We start from the raw sequence: 25,931 nt of genomic DNA, 5'->3' as shown, positions 1-25,931 counted from the left end.
AATATCAATTTTCTGCCAAGAATATGGAGTTCCCCTAGAGCTGGAAGATTTATTAATCATCCCAAGCTGACCAAAAAGTCTTCAACTACTTCTTTAAAGGCTTTAGTAAAAATGTTGTCCAGACATAACAGTGTTGGAGTGCAAACATTTACGTACCTGCTGCTGTCCTTGTCCTTGTTGCTGAGGAAGTCACTTTCCATCCAAACAGAACAAGAGCCCATGTATTCACTGAACACTTCAACCTTTTCTGTAAATACACTATCATTGTTTTCACTTAACCTCTAGGTAAAACTCGCTTTCTGTGAACATTATTCTTTCTTTCTTACAAAACTTTCTTCCTCATGAACTTATTGAGGCACGCTGCTCAAAGCGATGCCCAGCCATTCATATTTTTTTGCTTTACATTCTTTTCCCACATAGTTTGGTTCATAATTACTTCCAGCTTCAGGAAACAGGCTCTTTGAAAAGCACCAAATGTTAAGTTTTTAACTTTGCTTGGACATAGCAAGCCAAGTAATGATTCAGTTTTATCTGTAATTCTGACTCCTACAATCTTTATTTTCTTCATCTCCTGATGTTGCATCTAATACAAGAAACCCAAAGTCTGATAAAAGAGACACATGTTAGGAATTCACATGAGAATTCCAAAGTACCAAAATTGAAATGGAAATGAAATAAGCTAAGAAGAACAAACAAAAAACTGGGAAAGCAGTTAGATCCCAAACTACACACGAAGTTTGATGTGGTGAACAAAAAGCCCAATGATTGAATCAATGCGAATAGCTAAGATTCACTTTAAAACAGTTGAAATACTACAACTATCGGTACAGATTGGAGGAGATTAAGTAGGCAGTAAAGGAAAGTCAAGGAAAAAAAATCTGAAATGAAGAAGAAATAAATAACTGAGCATCAGGAAAACACCAATGTTGTGAAGTATGTTAAGCCTTGAAATTGTTTTTCAGAAGCAGCACAGGGACACTCATGGTTTGCAGAATGCACCCATCACCCTCACTGGTGACTGCTCACTTGACATTTCCCCCCACACCTAGGACTGCAGAAATGCATAAAGATAAATGGGAAGGGGAATTGGGCACAGAAAAATCCCACAGCACTGGGCACAGCGAAAGCCCAGCATTCCAACAGGTTCATTGCTTATTTTTACAGAGCTTAATGGCGAGGTAGCACACACAGACACACGCAGTTTCAAAGCTACCTCCCACTCCAGAAACAAAATGAGGGGAAGGGGCTCTATTTCACTTCTTCATTATTAAAGCTCCGAAGGAAAGAAATTTCAACAAACAGAAGTAATCTGTGTTTTCCCCCAACCCCAACTCCCCCCGTTTTCACGGTCTTTTCAAAGACCAGATTAAGTTTCATTTGAGTTTGCAGGGTGAAGGTTGTTATTTCTGGCTTTCGTTTTTATTTATTTATTTTACAAAGACTCCGTTTCTTTGTCTTTCGCTTTTGAGGACAGCCTGCAAATTGTCACAAATATTCAAAAGTTTTTGTTGCATCTCTCAAGTCTGTAATATTGGAAAAACACGTGGACAGTATCACAAGATAGTGCTGTGCACAGAGCACGATGAAAAACAAGTCACTTTAATTATCATGTACAAATCCCAGAACTATGCAATATAAACTGTATGCCATATTCTGTAAGAACACTATATAGTAGGTGTGTTAGTGTTATGCTACTGTGATCAATCATAACCATCTCGATCATTTTTCTGATTGCAGGGGCTATTTTTTTTTTCCATTTGATTCTACCTATTATAAAAGTGAGCCTTCTCAAGTTAATACATTATAATATCACTATCTAACCAACTGAACACTTTTTTACTTCCAGTGGTACCAATTGGCAGCAGTAAGCTCAAATATTCTCTATCACTTGCAAGACATTTGCACTCAGGAATAATTCTTACCCAGAAAAAAAACAAAACAAAACAAAGCCTGGGATGCTTCCTCCACCATTCATCAGCTGAGATTTTAACGCTGAGAGCTGACTGTGGTAGCAGGTGGAGAGAACGGCCATCACCCATGCTGGGCTTTCTTCTGGATAAAGTATCTCTGGAAGTAGCTTTAGAAGGATGAAGTTGAGATGAGGACATAAGTGGCAGTGTGACCAGATGCTAGCTTCCATTGCACTGAGTAACAGAATGGCATGCAGGCATGCAAAACAAGTACAGAAGCACGAGGGCAACAACGCAAGGGAACAGCCCATAGATCACACAGGCTATGACAAAAAAAGATCTGAGTGCCATAGCAAGCAAATCTACATTTGTAACATGCCAAGGCATACTTAAAGTAACCATTAACGGCATTAAACCAAATACAAAAAGTGATAAACCAAAGAAGGACCACATAATCTTAAGCCAGGCGTCGCTGAACGGGCATTAAGACACCGTCTATAATTAACTTCATGATCATACACTGATCCTCCTGCAGCACTCTCCCTCCACTCAGTGCAAATATAGAACCTGCTCAGAGCGTGACTCAGAGCCCACAGTGAATGAGGCTCTCGTTTCTTGGACCTGGCCAGCCTCAAAGAACTCCTACAATACAAATATTTAATAGTACTAAAAGCATGCAGCCCTTTTGCCAAACACAGATGTTAGAAAGCAACTGCAAATTTTGATGGCACCCAGTAATCCTCTGGCTGACTCACTAATGTGACTGATGTCCCTAAGTTGTTCAGAAACCAGTCACCCCTAAAAGAATCAAGACCTGTGAATTGTAATGTATTTATTTCTATATAAGTGCATTTCCCTACACAACCAGTAAATATTGGATTGAAAGCTTTTAAAATAGTACGTGGCTCTGTTGCTTGGGAAACTGCTTCACCTGGGAGAAAAAGATGCCACTGGCCCACCTGTGTACTTTGAGCATATTTGGGTTTGGTATTCTAGTTTTGGCAGTGACACTATGGCTGGTACAAACAAAACTCAAAGATCAGCTCCTTTTGCAGTACATCTTTTTACTAATCTGGTCCTGAGGAGCTTCAAGGCTCATTTTTTAGTCAAAATTTGACTACAAAAAAAAATATTCAGAAACTATCCTGCCTGCAGATGTCTGCAGCTTTCCATTCATCCACTACCAATCCATACCTGCATGCTATCCTCCCTTTTAGAAGGGAAAGGACTTCCCAATCCAGAGTTAGCCTAAGGATGGGCAGCAGAAAGGAAGAGGCTTTCTTCTTGACATTCTCTTGACAAGCTCAGAGCAATAAGACTTCTGGTAAGAACCCATCTCTTCCATTTCTTAAGAACCCCCCATCCCCTTCCAGGTGAGATTCCTGGCCACAGCAGCTGGGATCCTGAGTGCATGCAGTAACACATGCATCAGACAAACACTTCCAAAAGAAGACATACATGTATTTCTGACACTTTCTTTCCAAAGCAGATAAATCTGTCTTCCTTACCACATTCACAAACTCAAAGCAAGCCACTGAACAGAACCATCACATTGCTGTAATGATGACAAAATGCACTGCATCTCAATAGCATGCCTTGGGTACCTACAAGGTAAAGGACACTGAAGCAGTAATAAATGAAAAAAAATTGAAGATGCAAAAAGCAAATGGACATATTACTATTTATTTCTGACAAGTGCTTTCCTCCGTATAATGTGATTTAAAAGGCAGGTCGAAGCATTTAAGTTTTATTGCAAATCTAGCTTTGTAGAAAGCGTTACTCCTCCAAGTCATTGGTTTAAACGAGATTAAGTAACACAACCAGCCAGGAACAGATTTTGAACAAATGAAAGATTAAGAGAGCCAAAAACAAAACAAAACAAATTGTTGCCCCAAGTGCTTCAAAGTCACACAACGTTCTCACTAGCTGTCAATTAAGTGAACTCTATAAAATTACGATCTATGGCAAAATTCCACCAGAACAATTATATCACAACAGACATAATTGAATTATTTCTGCCAGTAAAGTCATCAGTGCAGAACTTATTATCCCTTTTAACTCCCTGAGTAAGTTGTTGTTAACCAGAAAGTCATTCTGTCATAGTATGATCTTGAGTAAAAGTCACAGAAAGCAGTAACACATTTTTAACCCTTAAGTTTCTCTGACTTTTAAGTACGTACTTCAAAAAGGCATTTGGTATCATGACTATGTGGTGAACTTGTGGAATGGCAGCAAATTCCTCTGGGCTTCAGCTTCTATCACTCACTTTTTACTCGACATCCACTTAGTATGTTTTATGGTATTATCAGTTTTTCTCTAGCTCTCTTGCCAGTGAAAACGGTCAGCACAATTCTGCTTGGAAGGCATCCCTGCAGGCCAGCAGGTCCACTCCCAAAGCAGGGCCATATTCACTTCCGAAGAAGAAGGAAAACAAAAATCCACCTGTGTGTTTTCACCTATACAGCAGTCCACAAAAATCTTTTTTTTTTTTTTTTTTTTTTTTAATTGAAGATAACAGCCTTTATCAGAGGGAGTTTTTTTTTTATTTTAAATAAAACTATTTAGATTTTGGAAGCCCTCCAGCAGATAAAAACCTCACTTGATCTCGTACTGAAGCGTAAGAAGGAACAGGCTGCAACTCAAAGATCTGACTTAAGCAGAGAAGTCAGCAAAGAAGAGAAGTTGTAACAGATGTATGAAGTTAAGAAAGGCTCAATGAGACTTGTTGGAAGTAAGAGAGAACAGAACAGTGAAGACAGAAGAAATGAAGAAGGAACAGAAACTGTAGCTTAGACACAGCACAGGCTGATGATATCCAAACCAAGTATATAAAAAATGTGAGGGAAGTCACTGAGTCGCATTTTCAATACATCAGTCATTACCAAAAATAACAATAACCAGACTAATGAAAAACCCAGAGCCATTTTTCTCTTACTGACACCAAAATGTCCCTTCAGAAGTCACTTAGCCTCGTCACTAAACTCAAAACCTTCATGTTACACCCAATGAGTACAGTGAAGCTCCTTAGAACATTAAGAATGTTTTCCATATTAACCTGATCCATAGTATGGGTGACGCATCCTCAAGGCATTAAAAGCCACTGACTGCCTCAATGTCATTTAGGTAGTAGAGTCAAGTTTCTCATAGTCTTTTTGCTCCTGATGTTAAAATTTCTCCATTGACCTCGGAAACAGAGTCACTGGTGACCCCTAGTGTTAGGAGGTTCAGTTCAACTTGACAGATTAGGGCAAAAACCACAAAACACATCATCCTTCAGCACTTCTGCTCTCTTCTGTCACTCCTGCTAACTCCTATCGAGGTCCATTTTACAAACAAAAACAGGAGTACCCATTTTTTAAAGAAATAAATGGAAAGGAATCATAAAGTTCTAAAAACATCTCAAGTAAATTGCAGAGGTGGACAGACATTCCTCCTGCTTTCAATTTTTTTTTTTTAAACATTTCTTCTCATTTGGAAGATGTCTATCTAGGATAGGACACTTAGAGCAGACTGGCAGGCATGGCTTCACGTGGACATTCATAGCTTCTTGATCAGTCATTAAGAAATTAATAGTAGCAAACCTCAATCCAAGGCAGCCTGCATAGTGTAAGCAATGAAGCTCTAATTGCCAGGCTGCCATAGGATGTGGCAGTCCCATACGCTCAGTAAGCCAACCACCCATGTGATGTAAGAGTTGCTTGCAAAAGAAAATCGTAACTATAGAAACAAAGACAGAGATGTACTCACAATTTTGAGTCCAGGTTCAGGAGAAAGCCCAGTTTGTCATACTCTGGAAAACAGAAGCAAGGGACAGTATCATAAAAACTGCAACTGCCTCCTTTCCAAAAGTTCCCCAAACAAAACAGCAGCATATCTTTACAGAAGGGCAATAATTATTTCTAACTGAAAATAGATGCATTACAATTTCCATTTGCTAGCAGCTGCTGTAACAGATTGTTACATAAAAGTATTCCCAAACTATAATTGCTAAATCCCACCAAATATTGCAGCATTTGGGCCATGATTAACTTAGAAATGTCCAGAAATGACTGGTCAAAATAGCAAAGCAGAGCCTGTAATTTTATGACAGATACTCCTCCTAGGTCCTGAAGCAGTGGATCTCTCAAATGTTTTTTGATTCCTTGCATGTTCCAACACATGATTTCATAGTCAAGCATCCTTCCTCAAGGCAGTCACACAGAGAGGCAAAAATGCATCATGTTCACATGATGTTGTTCAACAGAAACTGCAAAGTCAGAGTCTGTGCTACAGGATCCAAAAGGGAACAGCCAGAGATATTCAAAAGGGTCAGAGATACTCGGGGTGAAAACTTTGTTTCTGTAAATCCTGTATAAAGTAAGCTTTGTATTCAGCATCTTTGAATGTACAGTCATCTTTAAATCAAGTACTCCATACAACAGATTAAGCTCTGAGAATTCACATTAGATCCTCCTCAAAAAGTCAAAAAGGTGCAGAATCCTTATTCTATCAGGTTATATGTGCTCCAGGGATTCCTCACACTGAGGACCACTACGATAAGATGAAAATTAACACAAAAGTAACAGATAATCCCCCATGCACTCAGGATATATTAAACAAAAAAACAAACAAAACAAAATAGACCAACAAATTAAAAAAACTCTCGTATTTTTTCAGAAAGAGTACAGTGGAAATAGAGGTTTGTGTTCCACATGAAACAACACAGGAATCTCTGCTGCAGAAGTTTACCCAAGATGACAAACTCACTTACTGACAGAAGGGGAAAGCCTAGCCACGTATCTAAGACGAAATGATTGCTCTGGACAGGTCAGTAGAAATTGCATCAATGGTTTCAAATATGTTAAAATTTAATTCCAGATTTAAGGGAAGAATCACAGATGACGTAACTGAGCTAACAGAAGCTGAAGAACACATGCACTCAACTCAGCATGTCCCATCCATTCCCTGCCAGCACCCCTGTGCCACCCACCATTCCCAATGTACCCAGTATGAGAAATGCACCTGTGCCTCCCTCCTCCAATTCCCACATCCTGAAACTTGTGCTGCCCCCAGATGTTGCTTTCCTCCCAGTTTTCTCCCACTTTACTCCACCTAGAAGAAACCATTTCCTGTCGAACCCTCCCTCCTCCAAAGGAAGGTCTGGGAAAAATCATGCTTTCAATTTTTATTAACCCTTCCTCTGTCCAAAAACATCCATCTGTGCAAATAGCAATAGAGATTTATTCTTTTTTTTTTTACAAAGGAAAATCACTGGCAAACCTGTCATCATTCTTACCCCAACTCCAGCTAACATTCTCTTCTTCCCAACTGGAAATACAAATAGAAGAAAAGCAATAAGAGATACATCACCTCGTAACTATAACAGCATCCTGGGCTTTCTGCTAGCTCAACATTTTACAAGCACCAAAGCACCAGAAAACAAACACATTCCAAACTCCATATACAGCTGACATACCTCCACTGCAACCTTCCATAAGATTTACCTTTTGTTTGCTGCTTGCTCTTCTCTATCCCTCAGTTTAAAGTTTTTAATGTAACGGCCTTCAGTTGTGGCAGGGGGGTTTAAGTTGGACGTGAGAAAAAATTTCTTCTCAAGAACAGTGGTGATGGTCTGGCACAGGCTGCTCAGGGAGTCACTGTCCTGGAGGTGTTCAAGATGTGGGGATGTGGCACTGAGGGGGATGAGGTCAGAGGGCATGGTGGGGTGGGATGATCTTAGTGGTCTTTTCCAACCTTACTGATTCTAGGATTCTCTGTTCAGTAAAGACTATACTAACAGAGATATGGAGTAACCTTATCACATTTATGTCATCTATCTTAGAAAAGTCACTTTCCAAGATTAAGTTACCAAGATTAAGTAAGCATAACAAAAAAAACCAAAATATTGCTGGTTTCAAAGTAGAGGCACAGGTGCACTGTTTGCTTTCAGGAGGACACATTCTGTCCTTTCAAGCTGTAACACCAGACCCAGAAGCACAAATCCCCTGCCCCAGGCTGGAGAGTGGTGCAATCTGAGGCAGGCAAAGGAACACTGCCCTCACCACCGGTCACTGGATGCTCACAGCCTGGCCTTTATGCGAGCAGCCTGATGTAGCAGTTGGCAATCCTGCCCATGGAAGGGGTGTTGGAATGGGATGGTCTTCAAAGTCCATTCCAACCTACGCCATTCTGTAATTCCGTGAAGTCAGGGCATCGCTGTTGGCTGGGAAAGGCATCTCCATTACATCTTGCTTCTCCTCAAAGAAAAACATTAGGAGCCTGGAAGTTATGGATTCAAAGTAAGCTTTATTTTTAACATAAATCAGCTGTTACAGATGCCAAGTGCTATATGGCTGTGTCCCTTTTGACCCTTGTGCTCCTAATGACCGCAGCACATAGAGGTACAGTCCATGTGCTGGCAGGAAGTGGTCTGGAATCACAAAAGACCGATAAAAATTCAAATACATGGAAAAAGCCAAAATGCACATAGCCCAGCTGCAGGAACAGGCAATTCTTGTCTGGAGTTATGTGTGTAATTTAAAACACAATGAAACACAGACCCACTAAATCAAAATATAACTGAATTGAAAATACGGTATGATCAGGGTGTGATGACAACAGATGGGCTGTGCTCATCACACAGCCCTGTTAGGGGAAGGGGACAGTCCCACTCCTGTCCTTCCCTCCTATGGAAACACCAGCTGCAAGAACCTGCCCTGGCACCTAACCTGAAGGTTTTTGCCACCTCTCGTCACCTTGTTCAAAGCCTTACTCACCAAGTTAGCTAGTTGATAAGCAACAATATTCTTTTACATTCTTCTTCATTTCCTCCTCCTCTGCAGTGGGAAAAAGACTACTAGAAGAAAATGGAAAATACAGCCATAGAGTATGAGACAGAAATGCTCCAGCATCTCCAACTAACTCGGCCGTGATGAGCATGTTCCCGAGGTGTGACATTGGCCCTTCCACAAGAAGAACACCATGGATGAGTTAGAACAAGACTGCGCCTTCTCAGCCCATGAGGCTGAGCCTCTAAATTCTGTATGTGATAAAAATAACAGTATCACAAGCAAACAAGGAGATCTGAGGACACTTCCTCACTTGTGCTAGGAAGCTACAGATCTCAGCTGAAGAAGTGGTGTACAGAAGCACAGAAATCAATGAACATGGGGAGAAAGTTTCATCACATGCCCATATGAGTGAGAGGTCTGCTTAGGTCAGAGATAAAAACGCATGTTTACACTTCCAGGAAGATCAGCATTGAATAAGAGTTTAATAACTGACAACAAACCATAGCAATTTCTACAAATGATGCTAATTGCATACCGAATTCTGTTTGCATAATGTGAAAATTTCTTCAAAGTATCCAACACAAATCTGAGTACCAGGCAGCAAGTATGAAATGCAATGTCAAATGTCTAGAAACTCCATACAGACCACCCAAAAAGCCAGACAGCTTTGATACCAATCAAGTTTTCAATTTGCATTTTGCATCTGTAACCATATAGCTGTATGCATGCAAAACGTGCAAAATTTTCCACTTCTGCTACTAATTGAAATCAACATTCCAGGCATTAACTTGGCTCACTTGTTTTATCCTTCCAAACCACTGTGATTTCACCGACACTTGAACTCTGTCCCTGTAGCACTCAGCTATTTAGAAGGTACAAATAACTTTGTCTACAAAAGCAGAAAATTAATTTAAACTTTTTAAAAAGATGGGCTAGATGCAGCACTAGATCTCTCTTGTAATGCAAATAGAGGAGGGAAGGCAGAAAGTTCAATTATAGCTGTTTTATTCAAGCTGCTTGTGCTCACCAGAGGAATCTGTATGACACTCAGGAGACAGAAGTGCTTGAAGAACAACTCAGACCACCCCGACACTTCTCATCCTGCCCAGTGCAATTCAGTCTCGGTGGAATCGAGGCCTTGAGCTGAACTAAGCCTTGGTCACTGTTCACATGCTCTACATCTGTGGCAAAGGCGAGGTAAAATGACTTATCCTGCGATGAAAAAGGGCCCAACACCTCACACTGACCTTGGATGAAGACAGCACATATGGACAGTGAGGAAAGTTCAGCTGCAATTCCGCTAGACCTCAAGAAACAAGAATCAATTGATGAAAAAAGGTCATTTGCAATGGATCAACTGTAATGGAAGGAGGAAAAGTTTTCCTTCAGGGTTAAAAGAATACTTTGCAGGACTAATGAGCAACAATAGACAAACAAGGGCTTAACACTGCATCCTTTCCTTAGGATTTTCACTTTAACCTGTTCAGGGAAAGATCTTCCTGATGAAAGCATTATTTCCTGAGGCTGAGTAACTACAGAAAAAAAAAAAAAATGGACTGTAAGGGACAGAAGGTACAGAACTGAGGCCACTTGGGCTCCTCAGCCCTGTCCTTTCGAAGACTGCATGTCCATCCCTAAAAGCCTGTGTTCCACTTCTTCCCTAATCCCATTTACTCTTCTGCATACAGCCAGGATCGAGACAAATATGGAGAGAGATGGAGAGTATTTCCTTAATTACTGGTACAATATTTTGAAGATGTTGATATTTATTTATTTATTTATTTTTACATTATTTAAAAGATTAACTTAAACATTTAGGAAACATAACTGAAATGCGGTCTCCCCTCCCTGTTATAAAAGATTTCAGCCCAAATGGTTAAAATTGGACAATATTTGATGCAGCAAAAGGCAGGAACTGTAGAGCAGTGCTCAACACAGGCAGCAAAACTTGGTAGTTCAGATCTATTAAAACTGTTCAAACTATGCATACTGATCTAAAGACACCCACCCCGCTGCACCAAGCTCAGTATTTATTCATTAGATACTGCAACTGATTAAAATTGCCATATTTAATGGAGATAGATACTGCAAGCACTATCAGCACAAGAGAAATTCAAATCTGTGAGTTCAAAGCAGTAAAGTGGGGAAATCTCTCCTCAGTCGCAAACCCTGCATCTCCTGGTGTTACCCAAACTCTTGAGAATATGGCTTATTTTCTCAGAACTAATAGCAAAAGGAAGCCATTTTCATGTTGTTTTGTGCCTACATCTTCACAGTGTTTTGTGTTGGTTTTTTTTTCCCCTCTTGTAATTCTTGATTGGGGCCCCCCAAAGATACCTGGCCCAGCTTTACAGCCTGAGGAAAGCAATACACAGAGAGGCCTCCTTCGCTAGGAATTGCAACTACATTACTCATCTCCCAGGCACATGAAGAACAAATAAGCAATCACTTGCAGGTCTTCTGCCTGCTGATCTTCCCTTCAAAAAAGGTATAATAAAGCAAAAAAAAAAAAAAAAAAAAAGAAGATGACATTCTAGCACATTACACTAAGGGTAACCAAAGCCTTTCATAAACTGTATATCTGCTGACAATTTTTTCCTAATGAAACCACAGCAACCTCCAAGGATAGAAGAGCAATGGATTACTCTAAGACAAAATGAAAGACTACAATAGGAAGATGAAATATTTCCTCCTATGAACTACATATGCCCTTTTCTCTTCCTAGGGAGTCATCTATTTAAAGCCAGACTGCAATCTTTGCTAAACAAGCAGTTGTTTCATTTACTGTCATGTATTCATGTGGCTAATGGAGTTAATGCTACCCTACTGAATCTTCTGAGGTATTCTTTATTTTAGAAATTGTATCGTATTTCCTAATAAAAGTCAAGAACAATATTAACAAAACAGTAATCTATTGGCTTTTACTGACCTACAGGATGTACTGACTCGATGGGAAAGAGATGCCACATGATAGAGACAAATCCCATTAAAGTATTTGTATTTCAAGGTATTTTTTAGGCCGCTTCTTGGCATTTGCACCTCAGCTCATTCACAGCTGTATTTTCAATTGGAGGAAAAGAGCATAAATGAGAGTAAGATAGATAATGATGCTGAACATGCAGGCAAAATCACATAAGGACTGTGTAACTAACACATGACAGCCCTTGGCACAGTCTCAAGCAGCTCCCACAGTCTACAGCTCAAAGAAGCAAAGAATGAAGCAGAACATCATTAATCAGAAATGAAAAGAGAAAAACATTTTTTGCCAAATAAAGCCACTAAGTCCAGCAGGACTTTAAAAAAAGATTATTTATTCTATTTATTCTCTGATTTACAGGAATACAGAAAAATACAGCATATTAAGTCCAACTCTTCTCTCCCAGCAGCGCCAGCAGTGTTGAGAGATATTCTGACACGCAATGTGGGAAAAGATCAAAAGCAAACAAACAATCCAACACACAATCAAACCCCAACAGCTCCAAAGGTAAATTGAAATTGTTCTCCTCAAACCAAGACCACCTACCAGAGCCTCATAAATTCTTCAAACTTAATTAAATTAACTTAGATACTATGTGAAGAAATCAAAATGAGCAGATTTAAGGATATTTCTGAAACTGATGGACAGAACTTATAATTGCATCCACTGGTACTGGCAGACCTGCACGGGAAAAGCCACAGAACTGCACACCATCTTCTGCAGGTCACCAATGTTCTCCTCTCACTCTGGGCACCTGTCACAATTCCGCCAGCTTGACACACAACAATGTCAGCTGTATGCCTGCCCTAGCCTCCATCATGCCACTCTCCACCCAAAATGTAGGAAAACAGTCACTATGTTCACTCTGGGTTAGTATTTCAGAGGACATGTAATTGTTCTACTGAGGTTTAGCAAAGTAACATTTTACATGTATCTCATACACAGGAGGCAGGAAAAGTCTTAAACACAGCGAGAGCATAAATTTTGCTTCCATGGTCATCCAGCGTTTGATATGCTAGCAACTGGGGCCAAGAGATCTTGCTCTGCTGTAAGCAGATGAAATCTAGGTCTGTTCAAACACTGCGTCCTTCTTAGTGCTTTCCAAGATCAGGGCATGAGAACCTTTTCTGAATCAGTTTCAGCTGAAACACCAGCCTGCACATCACATCAAACATTCACCTTTGCTGCTCAAACTGTCTTTCAAAGGAAGGGGCAATCTGTCAGCTAATCACAAAGGCACCTGGGTACGAGAAGGCAGGAGCTCACAGAGCTCAGGCTCACCGCACATTTCACTATTATGTCCGTAGGCATCCTTCCATGAAAGATAATTTAAGGCTTAACAGCCAGGTGATCTTTTGAACACTGAGCTCAGAAAGTTTTATGCAGAGTAGCCAAATTCCCAGCCTCAGTGAAAACCAAGATTTGCACGGAACAAAAAATTAAGCAGAAAAGCAAGATGGAGATTAACAGCCAGCTCCAATAAATACAGACACTGCAACAAGACGTTGCCCTTCACACAGTGAGATTAACAATTACAAAAGAGCAATTCTAAAAGCTGTTTAGTATGCAAATAAAGGTCAAGTGTAGTAGTTCTAAACAGCATGACTATTTTAAACAGCAAATATATTATTCGCAGCTGTTTAATTGTGACTGATAAAGAAAAGAGCATATGTATTTATGTTACACAGTATGCAACTTTTGCCCCTTCTTACCCCGACCTGAAACGTCACCTACTGGGAATGGCTGGGTCTGCAGCTGCCATTGTCTCTTTGGGCTCTTTCTGGGCTCTGTCTTTTCCTGGGTCTGCAGCAAGGTGAGATGGGATGGACAGCGGAAGCACAATGGCCACAGCTTTTCTCTCTCTCCTTCCTGTTCAACAAGGAAAGCTATCCCTCAGTTGGACAGACATCACACATTTTATTACACATATCAGTACAGAGCAAGCTCGTTCCCAGAACAATGGATGCAGAATACTCAATATGAAGGCAATAAACATACAGCTCTCTGGGGCATTTTTCAGCCTCCCTTCTCAAATAAGAGAGTTTTCTTCATATTTCTTCAATGAAGAAATTCAATCTGGTTGCAGTGCAACAGAAGATCAAATTTTATGGTCTTATTCCTACCCAACCCAAGCTTGCATTGCAATGCACAAGCGGAGCAAAGAGCAGCGTTCTTCAAAGAGACTCAGACAGTTTGCTGGCTCACATGAGCCTTGTGTCCCACCCTGCTCCTATCAGCGCTCCACGAAACATGGAGCAGTTGGAGCAGCAGTTGAATTTCTTTCTTATAAATAAATCTACCACTTTGTTGGTAACATCAGAGCACAACGCACGTGACTAATTCCAAAGATACCCTCCACTGGAAGCCCTCCACAGGGTTAAACTGCTTTGATATCAGTTAGAAGCCAAAAAGTATTAGAAAAAAAAAAAAATACAGTGGGTAATATTTCAAAGTTTTACTCCAGGACATATTCTGGTCTCAGTTGTACCAATATCAATCCAGCATCATTCCAGTAAAGATATGCTGATTCAGGCTTACTCAGCTGTAAGCAAAATAAAATACCGCCCTGAATTTTATTCCCAGATTTCTTACTTCAAACCTACAGAACTTCACCCCCTCCCAGATGGAAGAAGCTATCATCCAATACAGAAGGCAGCGACACATTTCAGTTGTGACTGCTACACATCAGCAGAAGGGAAGTAAGAGAGGTTCTTCCTCCCCATCAGCATGGCAACATGCCCACTCTACACCCTGAGTTAAAACGCACCCACAGCAGACCAACTTCCAGCTACAAGTTTTAGAGAGTGGTGCAGGGACAGCAAAGCGTTTGGGTACTGTCAACAAAGCAAGTTACTACCACTAGCTCTGGGGTTAGTAAACCAGAATTGCATCCAAGCTTTGTTAGTGTCAGGCAACAGGCTCTCTTTCAAACCGTGCAGGCAGCCGACAGGTGCTATGTTGGAAGGCAGCATGTTCCTCCTACGAGCCTAAGGCTAATAATTAAGATACAATGTGAAACGTTTGCTTGGATTATATTTTCTTTTCTGCAAGAGAGTAAATAACCTCATCTTTTGAGTGTTAAGGGCTTTTTAAATTGTGAAAGTAATTCTTAGCTTTTCCCTTGCAGTTCACATGTTATTATGCATACACTGTAAACTGAATTTTATCTAGTATGGTGCCTGCTATTGTGCAGCCTTGGCTACAGTTCATGTATTACTGATAGCCAAAAGAATAGTTACTGATTTCATATGCCTCCAACACAAAAGAATTTTTGATTTCTGATTCAGCTGAATTGAAGATCGTGCTTGGGTTCCAAAAGGAGTCAGATTGGGCAGCATTGGCCCTGAGGTTTGATAATGCTGGTCATCCTCCAACCAAAAAAAAGTTTCCAGCCCTATTTGTTGAGCTACGACTCTTTTGCTTTCTCCTTCCTGGAAGCATTCCTGATTTCTTTCCCCAAATAACTCAACTGTTTATTTAACTGAGAAACTCTCCCAGTAGCTGGAACAGTTTTTCTTCAGCTGGCAGGTGACATCATCCTCATGCCTTTCACATAAGAAAAGCAGCACTAACGCACGTAACGCGGCCAGGTCATCCTCCTAGCTGGGCAGTGGAAGTGGTTCCACACATTAGCCCTTGTTTCACACTAAGTTAAAACTTCCTGTAGGACCTATTTTTCCACTGTGGGTTACCTGCCTCCCAACATGGCTACCGTGTCCTATCAAACAGAAGCCTTGTCATGAGGTGGGAGAGAGAGAAGAAGGCAATGTTGTACCTGAGCCTATTGTATGTCCAACGGAGTCAAAGGAAAGAACCACTGAATCTGTAACACAAGAGTACAAGTTCATTTTCCCCTTTTCCTTAGTATTATTTCTTGCTGTAATATTTTCTTGCTATTTTTCTTTAATATGCCCTTATGCTTCATTGCACGAGGAAACAAAAGAACTTCTTCACTAGCCAGCCAACCAGCAGTCATCTAGCAATGGCAGAACACTGGAGAACGTAACAAACGATGAGGTCAATACCCAACAAAGTAGCTATAATTTATTCACTTAGACATAATTTTATTTTCAATATGTTTCGTTGATCTTGCCAGAACTGAACCACAACACTTTCCTGTTTGACTGCAAAATTCTTATCATATATATTATCATTTTTTTGTCCCCATTTAGGCACTTCTTTATTAAGATTAGCTCTTCCCCTGATGCTGTTTGCTAAGCCAAGTGTTTTGTGCATGTTTCGTCCTCACCGTAAAGCTTGCTTTCCACATCCTTAATTGAGCTAGCGACTCCCATATGAACACATTTCAATTCACCACACTTCACTTTTGCACTGTTTGCAGGAAGGGTGCCAAGAGCCAAGCAAATATAGCCTCTGCTTGATGCCACTTATTGTGCCACGTGGGGTTCACATCAGATACTAATCACAGTCACAATGGCAGCCATCGCTCATCAGTGGCTGATGATGACTTTTAGCCATTGGCTCATGTGATGGATCGTGTGACCGTAGAGCCGCCTCCCGCCTTCAGCTAAATGAATGGACTGAATTCCTCAAAGTTTATTTGCAATTTAAGCCTCAGAGGAGATCACCTGACCACGTCACTTGCAGCATCACAGCAGTGGCCTCCATGTAAGCCTGCAGCACAAGGCAAAAATCACCATCAGTCGCTGTGCCAAAAACAGGTGGGGCTCAACTGCATTTGGGCAGGCGACAATCACAGGCACTGACAGTTACCCAGCTCAGCTGAAAGTAACTTGACACGGGACCATCCCACTGGGTTTTCTATGTTATATCATCTGTGCACTTAATTTCCAAATCTTAGAAATGTAATAAGGAAGTTTTTAAAAATCAATATAGTCAAACTACTCATCTAACTGGTTTTAAAACTATTTAAAGAATTAATAATCATAGAAAACTAGGTCTGCTCTGTCCCGGATCCAACAATGTGGTAGTAAAGTTTTGAAAAAAATAGTGGAAAAAAAAAAAAAAAAGATTACTAGTCTCAAAACTTGTTCCAATAAAAATAAAAATCCATCTGGGCTTAACAACTGCATTTCCTCTTTTGGGAGTAAAACTCAGACATTTTTATATTATTCTAAATAGCGAAGGGTTTAATTCACTTTAACTGTGTTAAATTCATCTGCCATCCATTAATTCTGAAGTATCTCTGTGGGGCTCTACTTGTAAAAAACTGTTGAGATTTTTATCAACATAAAATATTGCTTTGTAGCTTATGCCAATCTTAAACATCATTCATTTTCCCCAATATATATTTTGGGTATAAAATATTAGGTCTTATCTAAGAACAGCTGAGAAGCGTTGCAAGCCCCAAATTAATGTAATTTTTGCCACCTGCAGAAATGGTATAATGTTTCAGTCCCTTCACTGAGAACATTATCACCCTTCCACAAGCAAAAAGAATGACAAGCAGTAAGTGTGCAAGCTCCCCTTTCCAGTCCAGCTCTCCGTGAGACCATTAGGTTCCCAGTTTTGACACCAAATTGACAGAGCTGAGCCTGCACTGGGGTCAGCTCCCTACAGTGTGAGTGATTTCAAAAACCACAGATCTTTATTAAAGCACCATGTTTATTTCTGGCACTAACGCTTCTAAAAGGGAGAAACTATAAAAGTGCAGAGGGCTGAGAAAGCCATCACGCAATAATGCACAGCTTAGGGCTGTGTGCACCACAATGTCAAGCTTTTACATCTGTTTTCACGTTACCTACCATCTTTTTTCACTGGATACAGCAGTTTAAAAAAGAATAAAAGCAAAAACAAACACACAAACCAAAAATCAAGATATGGCACAAACCAAATGTCATCCTGGATCTGATCCAGTCCATCAGGAGAAACACACAGGGCACTCAGTGCCAGGAATAACAACATCTGAGACCTCATCAGCCTTGGGTCACCCTGAGGCCAAGAAGAGCCAGCAAACCCCTCTTGCAGGAGGGCTGAAACACAAGGATTCAGCTCAGTTTGGAAGAAAGAAGCTCCAAGACAAACTGCAGAGACTCAACTCTGCTCCAAGAACAAACTTAACTCTGTTCCAGCAATCCTATAGACTCGCCTCTGAAGGAACAAAACTGCATTTGCACAGCCCTGTCCTGAAGTCAAGAAAATCCTACAACTTGGAGATGGATCCGTGCATTGCTGCACTTAAGCACAGCTACCATGCAGGCCCAGTAAGTCACTCAGGTACAGGATCCTTTCTGAGCAAGGACTGGCCTTCAGAAGTCCCTGATCCTCATCTCCCCTCCACATATGCACACACCATTTCCAGCCCAGCATCCTCTATCCTGGTGGGCATGGTGGGGATGGGTTGGCTGTTGGACTAGATGATATCAGTGGTCATTCTAACCTTAAGGAATCCATGATTATATGCCCCCTGCAAATCCCTCATTTGGTTAAATGTGAGCTTTCCCACATCCTGGATAACTCTATGCCACAGTCCCATCCTCAGTTAGAAGAAATCACTCAACTTGCTGCAGATTGCCACCTCAGGCCCAGGCATTTCTGGACACCACATAACCATCTAGCTACTATTCCTCACAGTGCCTTCTGCTACTGCAGTCTCTGAACAGCTATGTCTGCAATGAAAGGAAAATAAATGAAGATCTGAGTCTTCGTAAGAGTTATGACCCTGACCAACAAATGTAGGAGATGCCAGAAAACATAATTGTCTCATCCTATTGGAAACCAAAAAAGTTGAACCAATAAAATTCTGTCATCCTTCTTTTCCATTTTTTTTTCTTTTTTCTTTTTTATTAAATAAAACCAAACAAAAAACAACAAACCATCTCCAGACTCAAGCAATAAACTGACTTCCCTGGTTGAAAAAAAAAAAAAAAAAAAAAAACAACCCAACAACAAATGAGCAAGAAAGGTTGTGAGCTGCTTTGGAAGTGGTCCTGAGAAACCACAAACCATTAGTCCCGAAGGAGTCATAAGAGTTTAATAACAAAGGCTTAACACAGCCTCAATATCACACAGCATTACAGTAATATGCTCCACAGCCCAAGCCAAACAGGGAACAATACAGTAATACCTCGCAGCATAAGGCTGCAATTTGGCACATCCATCCCCTCACACAGCTCTGAGGTCCGTGCTGGTTTCTTGCATGCATGCTCACTGCTCAGTTTCTCATTCCCCATCTCTGCTCTCCAGATATTTCAACAGACTCCTACAGAACTGCAGCTCGTAGTTAATCATGGGCAATGTAATTTCCACCTCCAGAGCCTGACCTGAGACCAGATATCCTGCAGAGCTCCATCACCTGCACTGGGGGTGGCAACTGCAGTAACAACATGAAAGAATAAAAACTTTATTTAAGTCAGAATGAAAAGAATGTTGTGCTGCTTTTTTACCATGGAATTAGAAGACTAATTTGAGAACAGTCATCGAGCTCTCTCAAGCGAGCAATGAAAAGGATAGGATCAGAAAAACTATTAACCTTCACAATTTATTTCCTATTTGAGATCAATTTTCTGTCACACAGCGTATAACAGAAAGTTCCTACACTTAAGGCACAGAACTCTCCAAAAAGTGTCAGTAATAAAAGAAACATACTGTTATATTTTGCCTATTCAGACAACAAAGCTCAAAACTGCAGTGCCAGTCTCAGAGCACAAATTACAGTGGGGATTCATTGGGCAGAGGATCTGTCTGAGACCACCTCCTGTTCAAAACAAAATACCAGTGTAAAAAGAAAACCTGTGCAGTACACAACTATTAGGCAAAAAAACAACAACAACAAACAAACTGTATCTAAACACCCAATTAAGAAGATATAAACGTAAAGGCAGGACATAAAACAGAAAGGACAACTGGTATAAGATTTTCTTTTTTAAACAGATGACATGTATGTTCCTCTGGTTTCCCAAACATAAGAAAGACTTCATAGATTATTTTCTCCTTACAACACTACTTGAACTTTACCAGAGAGGTTATACTTCTATTCCTGATCCTTCATTTCATTCTTTAAAGGCAGATATAGGGAAGGGCTAAGTCAGGTTTTCAGTCTAATGATAAATACCATCCTATCAATTTATTAAGTATTCTACTTCAACTGAGCTTCACTTTTCCACCTTTTTCCAAGTGCTCTGAGATGGCTCTGTCCTAATTACACTGTCACTGGAGCACTTCTAATGCCACAGCCCCAAGGATGCTCTCAGCTACCCATGATTCCAATCAGTCATTCTGACACTCCCTGTGCTCCTATATAAGCACTGTGTTCCCATACTAGCAGACCACAGAAGTTACAATTCCCAGCATATTGCTTGTGCCCAACACTTTCAATTGTAGATACTTTTTTCAGTATCCACAATTAGATATATCAGGACAAGATACTCAGCCAGCGCAAAGGCTGCAGATTTTGGCACCAAACCATGAACAATTTCAACCCAGTGCCATCTCCAACTGATGGGAGCCCTGAGATCAGAGTTCAAACTTGTTCCCTTTATGGGAAGGGAACAGTCACTCTGCAACAGGACTTATCTTCAGGAACAGGAAACATCTGATTGTAAAGAACATTTGCAATAAACTCTGAATTTTCTACTTCATTAAAGTGGCTTAAAATGAGACTATGCTGCAACCCTGATTCTATTACAGTAAATTTGATGCCTGTATGCCCTGGTTCAGAGATGGAGGAGCAGGCTAGTGCTAAATTCCCACAACATAACTGGAGGGAAAGACTCACCCTATTTTAAGAACTACTATAATTATTTCATTATACCACAGCAGGCACAGAAACGGGACACGAGTGGGACCCAGCTCACAGGCAGCACAGACACAACCACTGTGAACTCCCAGCCAGGCTGAAGTACAGCCAGCATGGGTAACCTCGCTGTGCCTGTATAATCCTGGGATGCAAGTGCTTCTCATCTGTAAAAATAAACCATCTGCTTTTTCTGCAAAGACCAAAGGCTTGAAAGCTATGGATATAGAAACTTAGCAGCAGACACGGTTAAGTATTATCACTTGTCTCCTAGGCTGCACAGAGATCAGTTACTACCAGTTACTTGGTAAGCTACAAAGTGGCCCTCCAGCAGCTCTCAGTGCCCCCTTGCTGAACCAAAGGTATGGCTCAGTGAGGCACTACTTGAAGATGCAGCAATCTCTTCCATGGACCTCATGGAGCTGGGCCAGCTCTTATGCTTGTTGTGCACATCGTTTCTCTTCTGTCAGGAGGGCTGTAATGAAGTGGCAAATTAACTAAGCAAGAAACAACGCTCATGTTCCAAGCAGATGTATTTTTCTAACGTTCTGAGTACGTCAATTTTCTTTATTCTGCCATGAATGAAGTGAATGAAAAGATGTCCTGCGCCAGCTGGCCAACACTTCACAAGGATATTACATTGCTATTGTCTGCAGTCGTGCCCAAGTAAGTTTGACAGCAGGAAGTGCTGATGTGTTTCGCTCACAAAAGCAGCATTTGTTTAACTCCATCACATAACTTTGTATTACCATGACCAATAAAACCTGGACATGCGGACAATGTGGTGCTCTGCCACAAACATCAGGGATTCACAGCTCCTTGGGATCTGTCCTGGCTCTCTGCCCTTCCCAACAGGGATGGGCGCAGAGTCCCCACATGTAGAGGAGAAGGGAAGACTAACATGCTGCGGAAGTTCAAAGAAATTCTACTTGGCTTGGAGGAACACAACTGGAGACAGATCTGCTGTAAAAAGTCAAGAAAACAAACAGGCCCAACCAATAAAGTTGGCATCTTAGGAGGTTTTTTTACTCTTGACAGAGAGAAATCCTTCAGTGAATCCCAGACAGATTCCCAGCATTTCAAGGAGCTCAAAGTTTTATTGTGTTACCCAAAGCCAAGTCTCATACTTGGGCTTTGATTTTTATTGTATTTACTGTAGCATCAAGAAGCGACTCAGACACCCAAATTCCATAGCAGAACATGCAATGAATTACAAAACAGTTAAGTCCTCTCTCTTCTATGCTTATGAGGCATGTGCAAGACAGAAAGTGGATACTAGGAGTTAGGGAAGTACACAGGACCAAATATGAGAAGGTGGCTCAAGAACACAGCCCCAGCTCAGCACAGTAATGTTTTTGTCAGCATCCATGGTAGCACCAGACTTCAATCAGGGCAATACAAAGGGAAGTTGGTTTTGTCTCTCAGTGAATCTCTGCTTTTATTAGGAATCAAGAAATAACAGTACTTGTGCACTCAAATTCAAAGCATTTCCCTCAGGTTCAGAATACTTATCTTCTTCAGAACATGCATCCCCATCTAATAGCTCCAAGTCGTCAATTCCTCCACGCGTTCATTTTAACAGGTTCACTGTTGTCTCTTTGGGATAATCTTAGGAACAAAACAACACTTGAAGTGTCTCTATAACTAAAATTAAGAGCCAACTGGTACATTGGTACATGAGGGACGTATCAAGGGGCACGGGGGAAATGGCATTTAGATTTCCCTGTGTGCAACTGCTAGATCCAACTGTTAAGTACATTTCAATAACAAACCAATTAAGCCACTGAAATGTCTTACAGCAGAAAACTACTGAAATCAAAAGTAAATCAAAAACGATTACATTACTGCTGGACAAATTCTTATTCTTTTAAGGTAATTTTAAGTTAGTATTTATTTATTGCCATCATTAGAAAAATGTAAATGGCAAGCTCCCTTCAGTTTTCTTGCTTAGTGCTCACACCTATAATTTTCACATAACTTTAGGACTAATGAACAATTTCCATATAGAAAACCTGAGAAGATATTCAAGTACAATTACTCTTTACTACATGCTTGAAGCTATGAGATAAGCAAATTACCCTTAGATTTGTCCATAAGAAAAAAAAAATTCAGCCTCCAACTAAAAATAAATGTGTTGATTAGAAACTTACTGCGTAGTGCTGGCACGAGGAAGTTAGTTCTGTGCTTTCATAGTGCGGCCTAAATTTCTGCTGGTACCTTTGATATCAGCAAACAGAAAACATTCAGTACAAGAGTAAATCATTTCTGTTATTTACATGGAGTTTTAACCTCAAAGCACAGTCCTGTAATGACAGTGTCTGACAGTGATGAACAGCCACTGGCTATCAAAGAGCTCGGGAAGGCTGCTGCACATCCTCACTGTTTTACATACAGAAAAATACTTGTGTGCCATCAATGGCAATTAGGACAACAACTATTCCGATGCTCTACTCACTCTTGTTTTAATGTCTATTGGAGCCATTAAATTGTTTTTCCCTCCCCATCCCCGCTATGGATAAAACTTTTCTGTGCGTTGGCTTTTCCGAGCTATCTCCCAGAAACCTCTCCTTCCTCAAAAGCAATAACCAGGGCTCCAGAAATATAAATAGTTCCATCAGGAAACTCGCATTCCTCAGTTTGTTTCAAAATGATCTACTGCTCTGCACAGTGAGCCAGTGGCTGAGAGCCTCCCAAAGCCTTAAAGCAGACAACATCTGGCCCTGCTGCCAGAACAACTGCCAGCAGGTTCCTATGGACAGCTTTACAGGGACACCTCTCGCCTCCCGTGTCTGCTCACTGCAGGAAGGGGAAGAGTATGGGTGTAAAACAACTCCTGAACATGAGCTCTTTATAGGCATCTTTGCCAGAAAAGGGCAACGTTTGACTTACAAGGACAGACCAAGCCATTTATCCACATGAAAGGTGATGCTGAACAGAGAGAAATGTTGGATTCATTTTTCACCACTTTTTTTTTTTTGGCAGTTTGGAAGCAGGAAGGGATTGATTTTTTTTTTTTCCTGCTTGATTCCAAAATCTGAGGAGGTTTCTGACCCACCAAATCCTAAAACTCAGTCAGTTTCCAAAACACACGCTAATAGGATTTGATAGGTCCAACACAGTAAATGATTTTATAGGTAACTGCCATACACAAAGAGATACCGAGCACGTGCTCTTCCAAAGACAAACACTTTGAGGAGCACCTTGGGTGACTTGGGCTTCTTTCACTACGCAGCTCCACGATCACAATCTGCTCACTGCATTCAACACCTGTACCAAACGCTGTGTGCTGTCCTGAGCCGAAACAACTGCACACACATTTTCATTTCCTAATTTTTTTTTTTTAATTTTTTTTTTTACAAAAGCGTTTGAGGAAATTATTTGCTTCATCAAAACATGAGAATAACAACCCAGAGATGGAAAAGCAGAAGGTCACTTTCACATGCAGAAACAGCAGGACAGCGCAACGTGATTCAAACAGCAGCACACAAGAGGAAGCAGATCATCACACCGATGGGACCCTGGACAATGCAGCTGGAGATTATCTAAAGGAAAAGTGCTCTTCCTATCACACCACATATAAAAACACAACGAGTCCCTTTAATTTAAGACTTGGCAGAAAAATCCACTGAGAAAACAGATTTAACCCAGAAGGTTAAGCTGTAAGAAACATCAGTTCCAGACTAAGATCACTGGAATTAAACTTCTGAGCACCTAACTCGATTTCACAAGTTTGTGAAGTCAAACACCTGCTCACACATTTTTCTTCACATCTCTCTCAAATAAGCAGGAGAAATTTTAAGCTCTGAATCATCAGAAGTGCCACAGTTCAGGGTGTGAACCTCAAACACCCATATTAACCTCGCCCTTTAGGGTGGCCACCTGGACGTCCATTGGACTTCCAACACCTCTGGAAGAATAATCTCCTAGAATCATAGAATGTAGAGGTAGGTTGGAAGGGACCTTTAAAGCCCAGCCTTTCCAACCCCTGCCTTGGGCTGGCTGCTCTCCACCAGCTCAGGCTCCCCAGGTTCCATCCAATCTGGTCTCAGGCACCTCCAGAATGGGGCACCCAAAGCTCTCTGGGCATTCTATGCCAGAGAAACAACAATATCAAAAAACAAACAAACAAACAAAAAAAACACAAAAAGAACCCCATACAACAAAATCCCACACCCCAGATCAATGCATTGCTTTAATAAATCTATCAAGGCAAAGGAGTAGCTTGCTTCAGAACAGTATTCAGCATCCAGCAGAGCTGAGACATCAATTGATTTTGACAAAGTGCATCTGAAATTGCCAACCTCACCAAAAGCTACAACTTGCAGCAACTGATTGCTGCCAGCTGCGACTCCATCTGATATGAACTCAGTTTCCACAAAGAAAACCCACTGTACGCTCAGGCAGACCTGCCTTCCCCATTCCCTACCAGCATTTCCAGCCACCTGCTGACATCCGCTCCCAGCCAGGATTTCATGGGCTCACTGGGATTCACAAATTTTAGAGTTTCGCCATTCCTGGATTACTTCACGAGCAGAACTCCTCATAAATGGCAACAGTCATTTTATTGGCTTCGTTCTAAAGCAGCTGTTCCTCCTCCACACCTTCACTTGAGTGGCAAAGTAACAGCTCCACGTTGGCAGGTCTGGGATCCAATCGGAAATGGAGCACAGCCTCTTGGTGTGTGACAAGCAATCCGTATGGGCAACGTTTTGGCCACAGGTTTGACTGAAATTGCCTGCACACATGAACAGACGACAGGAGAGCAGTGAGTAGAACACTCCGCAAATACAGGCTACTGCAAAGCCAGAGGCACCAGCTCACCGAATGCAAAGGATTGCTGATCTCTGAGAGAAAACAAACCATGTGCTCCCACATGGCTTCAGCTGGGGGTTTGTAAAGTCTGGGGCTGAGGTGTGGGGGATGCGGCTTTCTTTGGTTTTGTGACATTTTTAAGCTTCAATAAAAAAGCATCTTTCCCAGTCTGGATAACCTCGACATTCTTTCTCAACCATACTAAAACAAACAAGCCTGTTAATTCTCCCAAGCCAAATCAAGCAATGGCAACCTAGCCATCATTGATGCTATTCAGCGTGACACAAAACCCCAGCATTTTGAGGCCAAGGTCTCCACATGGAGAAATGTGAGCCAAAAACAGGATTAAAAGCCAACTTCAAAATTGCACATCTGGAAGAGAACTGCAAGCACCTTAAGATCCTCCCTGCATCCAAGCAGGCAGTTATCACCAGCTCCAGACCCACTGACATGCGAGAGAAGGAAATGAGATTTATCAGTTGCAGCAGGCCACTTTCCCACAGCTGGCTTTAATTAAGCTAATTTGGTGGCCGTAACTTACAGCCAGCAGAGCCTTCTCAAATCACTTGGCAAGTATTTCTGCCAGCATTTCACCAGCTGTGCTGACCAGGAACACCAAGTGCAGTATCATTCTGCAGTGCCTGAGGTCCAGCACTGAAGTGCACTACATGCATTCCCCTGAGCTACCAGCCAGTACCACCACTGCCTTCAGGTAACTGTATGAGAAGATAGCATGTGAGGAAAGG

At 41.2% G+C, this 25,931-nt stretch overlaps 1 protein-coding gene across 6 annotated transcripts in view; it reads right to left on the bottom strand.

Annotated features, from left to right (window-relative positions):
- ST3GAL3 (ST3 beta-galactoside alpha-2,3-sialyltransferase 3) overlaps window positions 1-25,931 on the bottom strand; it is a 144,794-nt gene that overhangs the window by 101,883 nt on the left and 16,980 nt on the right. For 3 of the 6 annotated variants that reach the window (XR_006168880.1, XR_006168879.1, XM_042819251.1), the window contains 3 exons: window positions 15,433-15,480; window positions 13,392-13,526; window positions 5,658-5,700 (listed from right to left, as the gene is read on the bottom strand). Coding sequence is in view for 4 of the 6 variants with exons in the window: in XM_042819251.1 (XP_042675185.1) it covers window positions 5,658-5,700; window positions 13,392-13,526; window positions 15,433-15,480 (226 nt within the window). In the remaining 2 variants the exon portion in view is untranslated. The remainder of the gene's footprint in view (window positions 1-5,657; window positions 5,701-13,391; window positions 13,527-15,432; window positions 15,481-25,931) is intronic. The other 3 variants (XM_042819253.1, XM_042819252.1, XM_042819254.1) reach the window with 3 other exon arrangements.

This window comes from Centrocercus urophasianus, unplaced genomic scaffold, assembly GCF_019232065.1.
Source record: "Centrocercus urophasianus isolate 14NV4802_14NV808 unplaced genomic scaffold, USGS_Curo_1.0 seq_18, whole genome shotgun sequence".
In the NCBI taxonomy this organism is placed as follows: domain Eukaryota; kingdom Metazoa; phylum Chordata; class Aves; order Galliformes; family Phasianidae; genus Centrocercus; species Centrocercus urophasianus.
The sequence above is the reverse complement of the archived record's forward strand: the minus strand, read 5'-3'. Positions and strand labels throughout refer to the sequence as shown.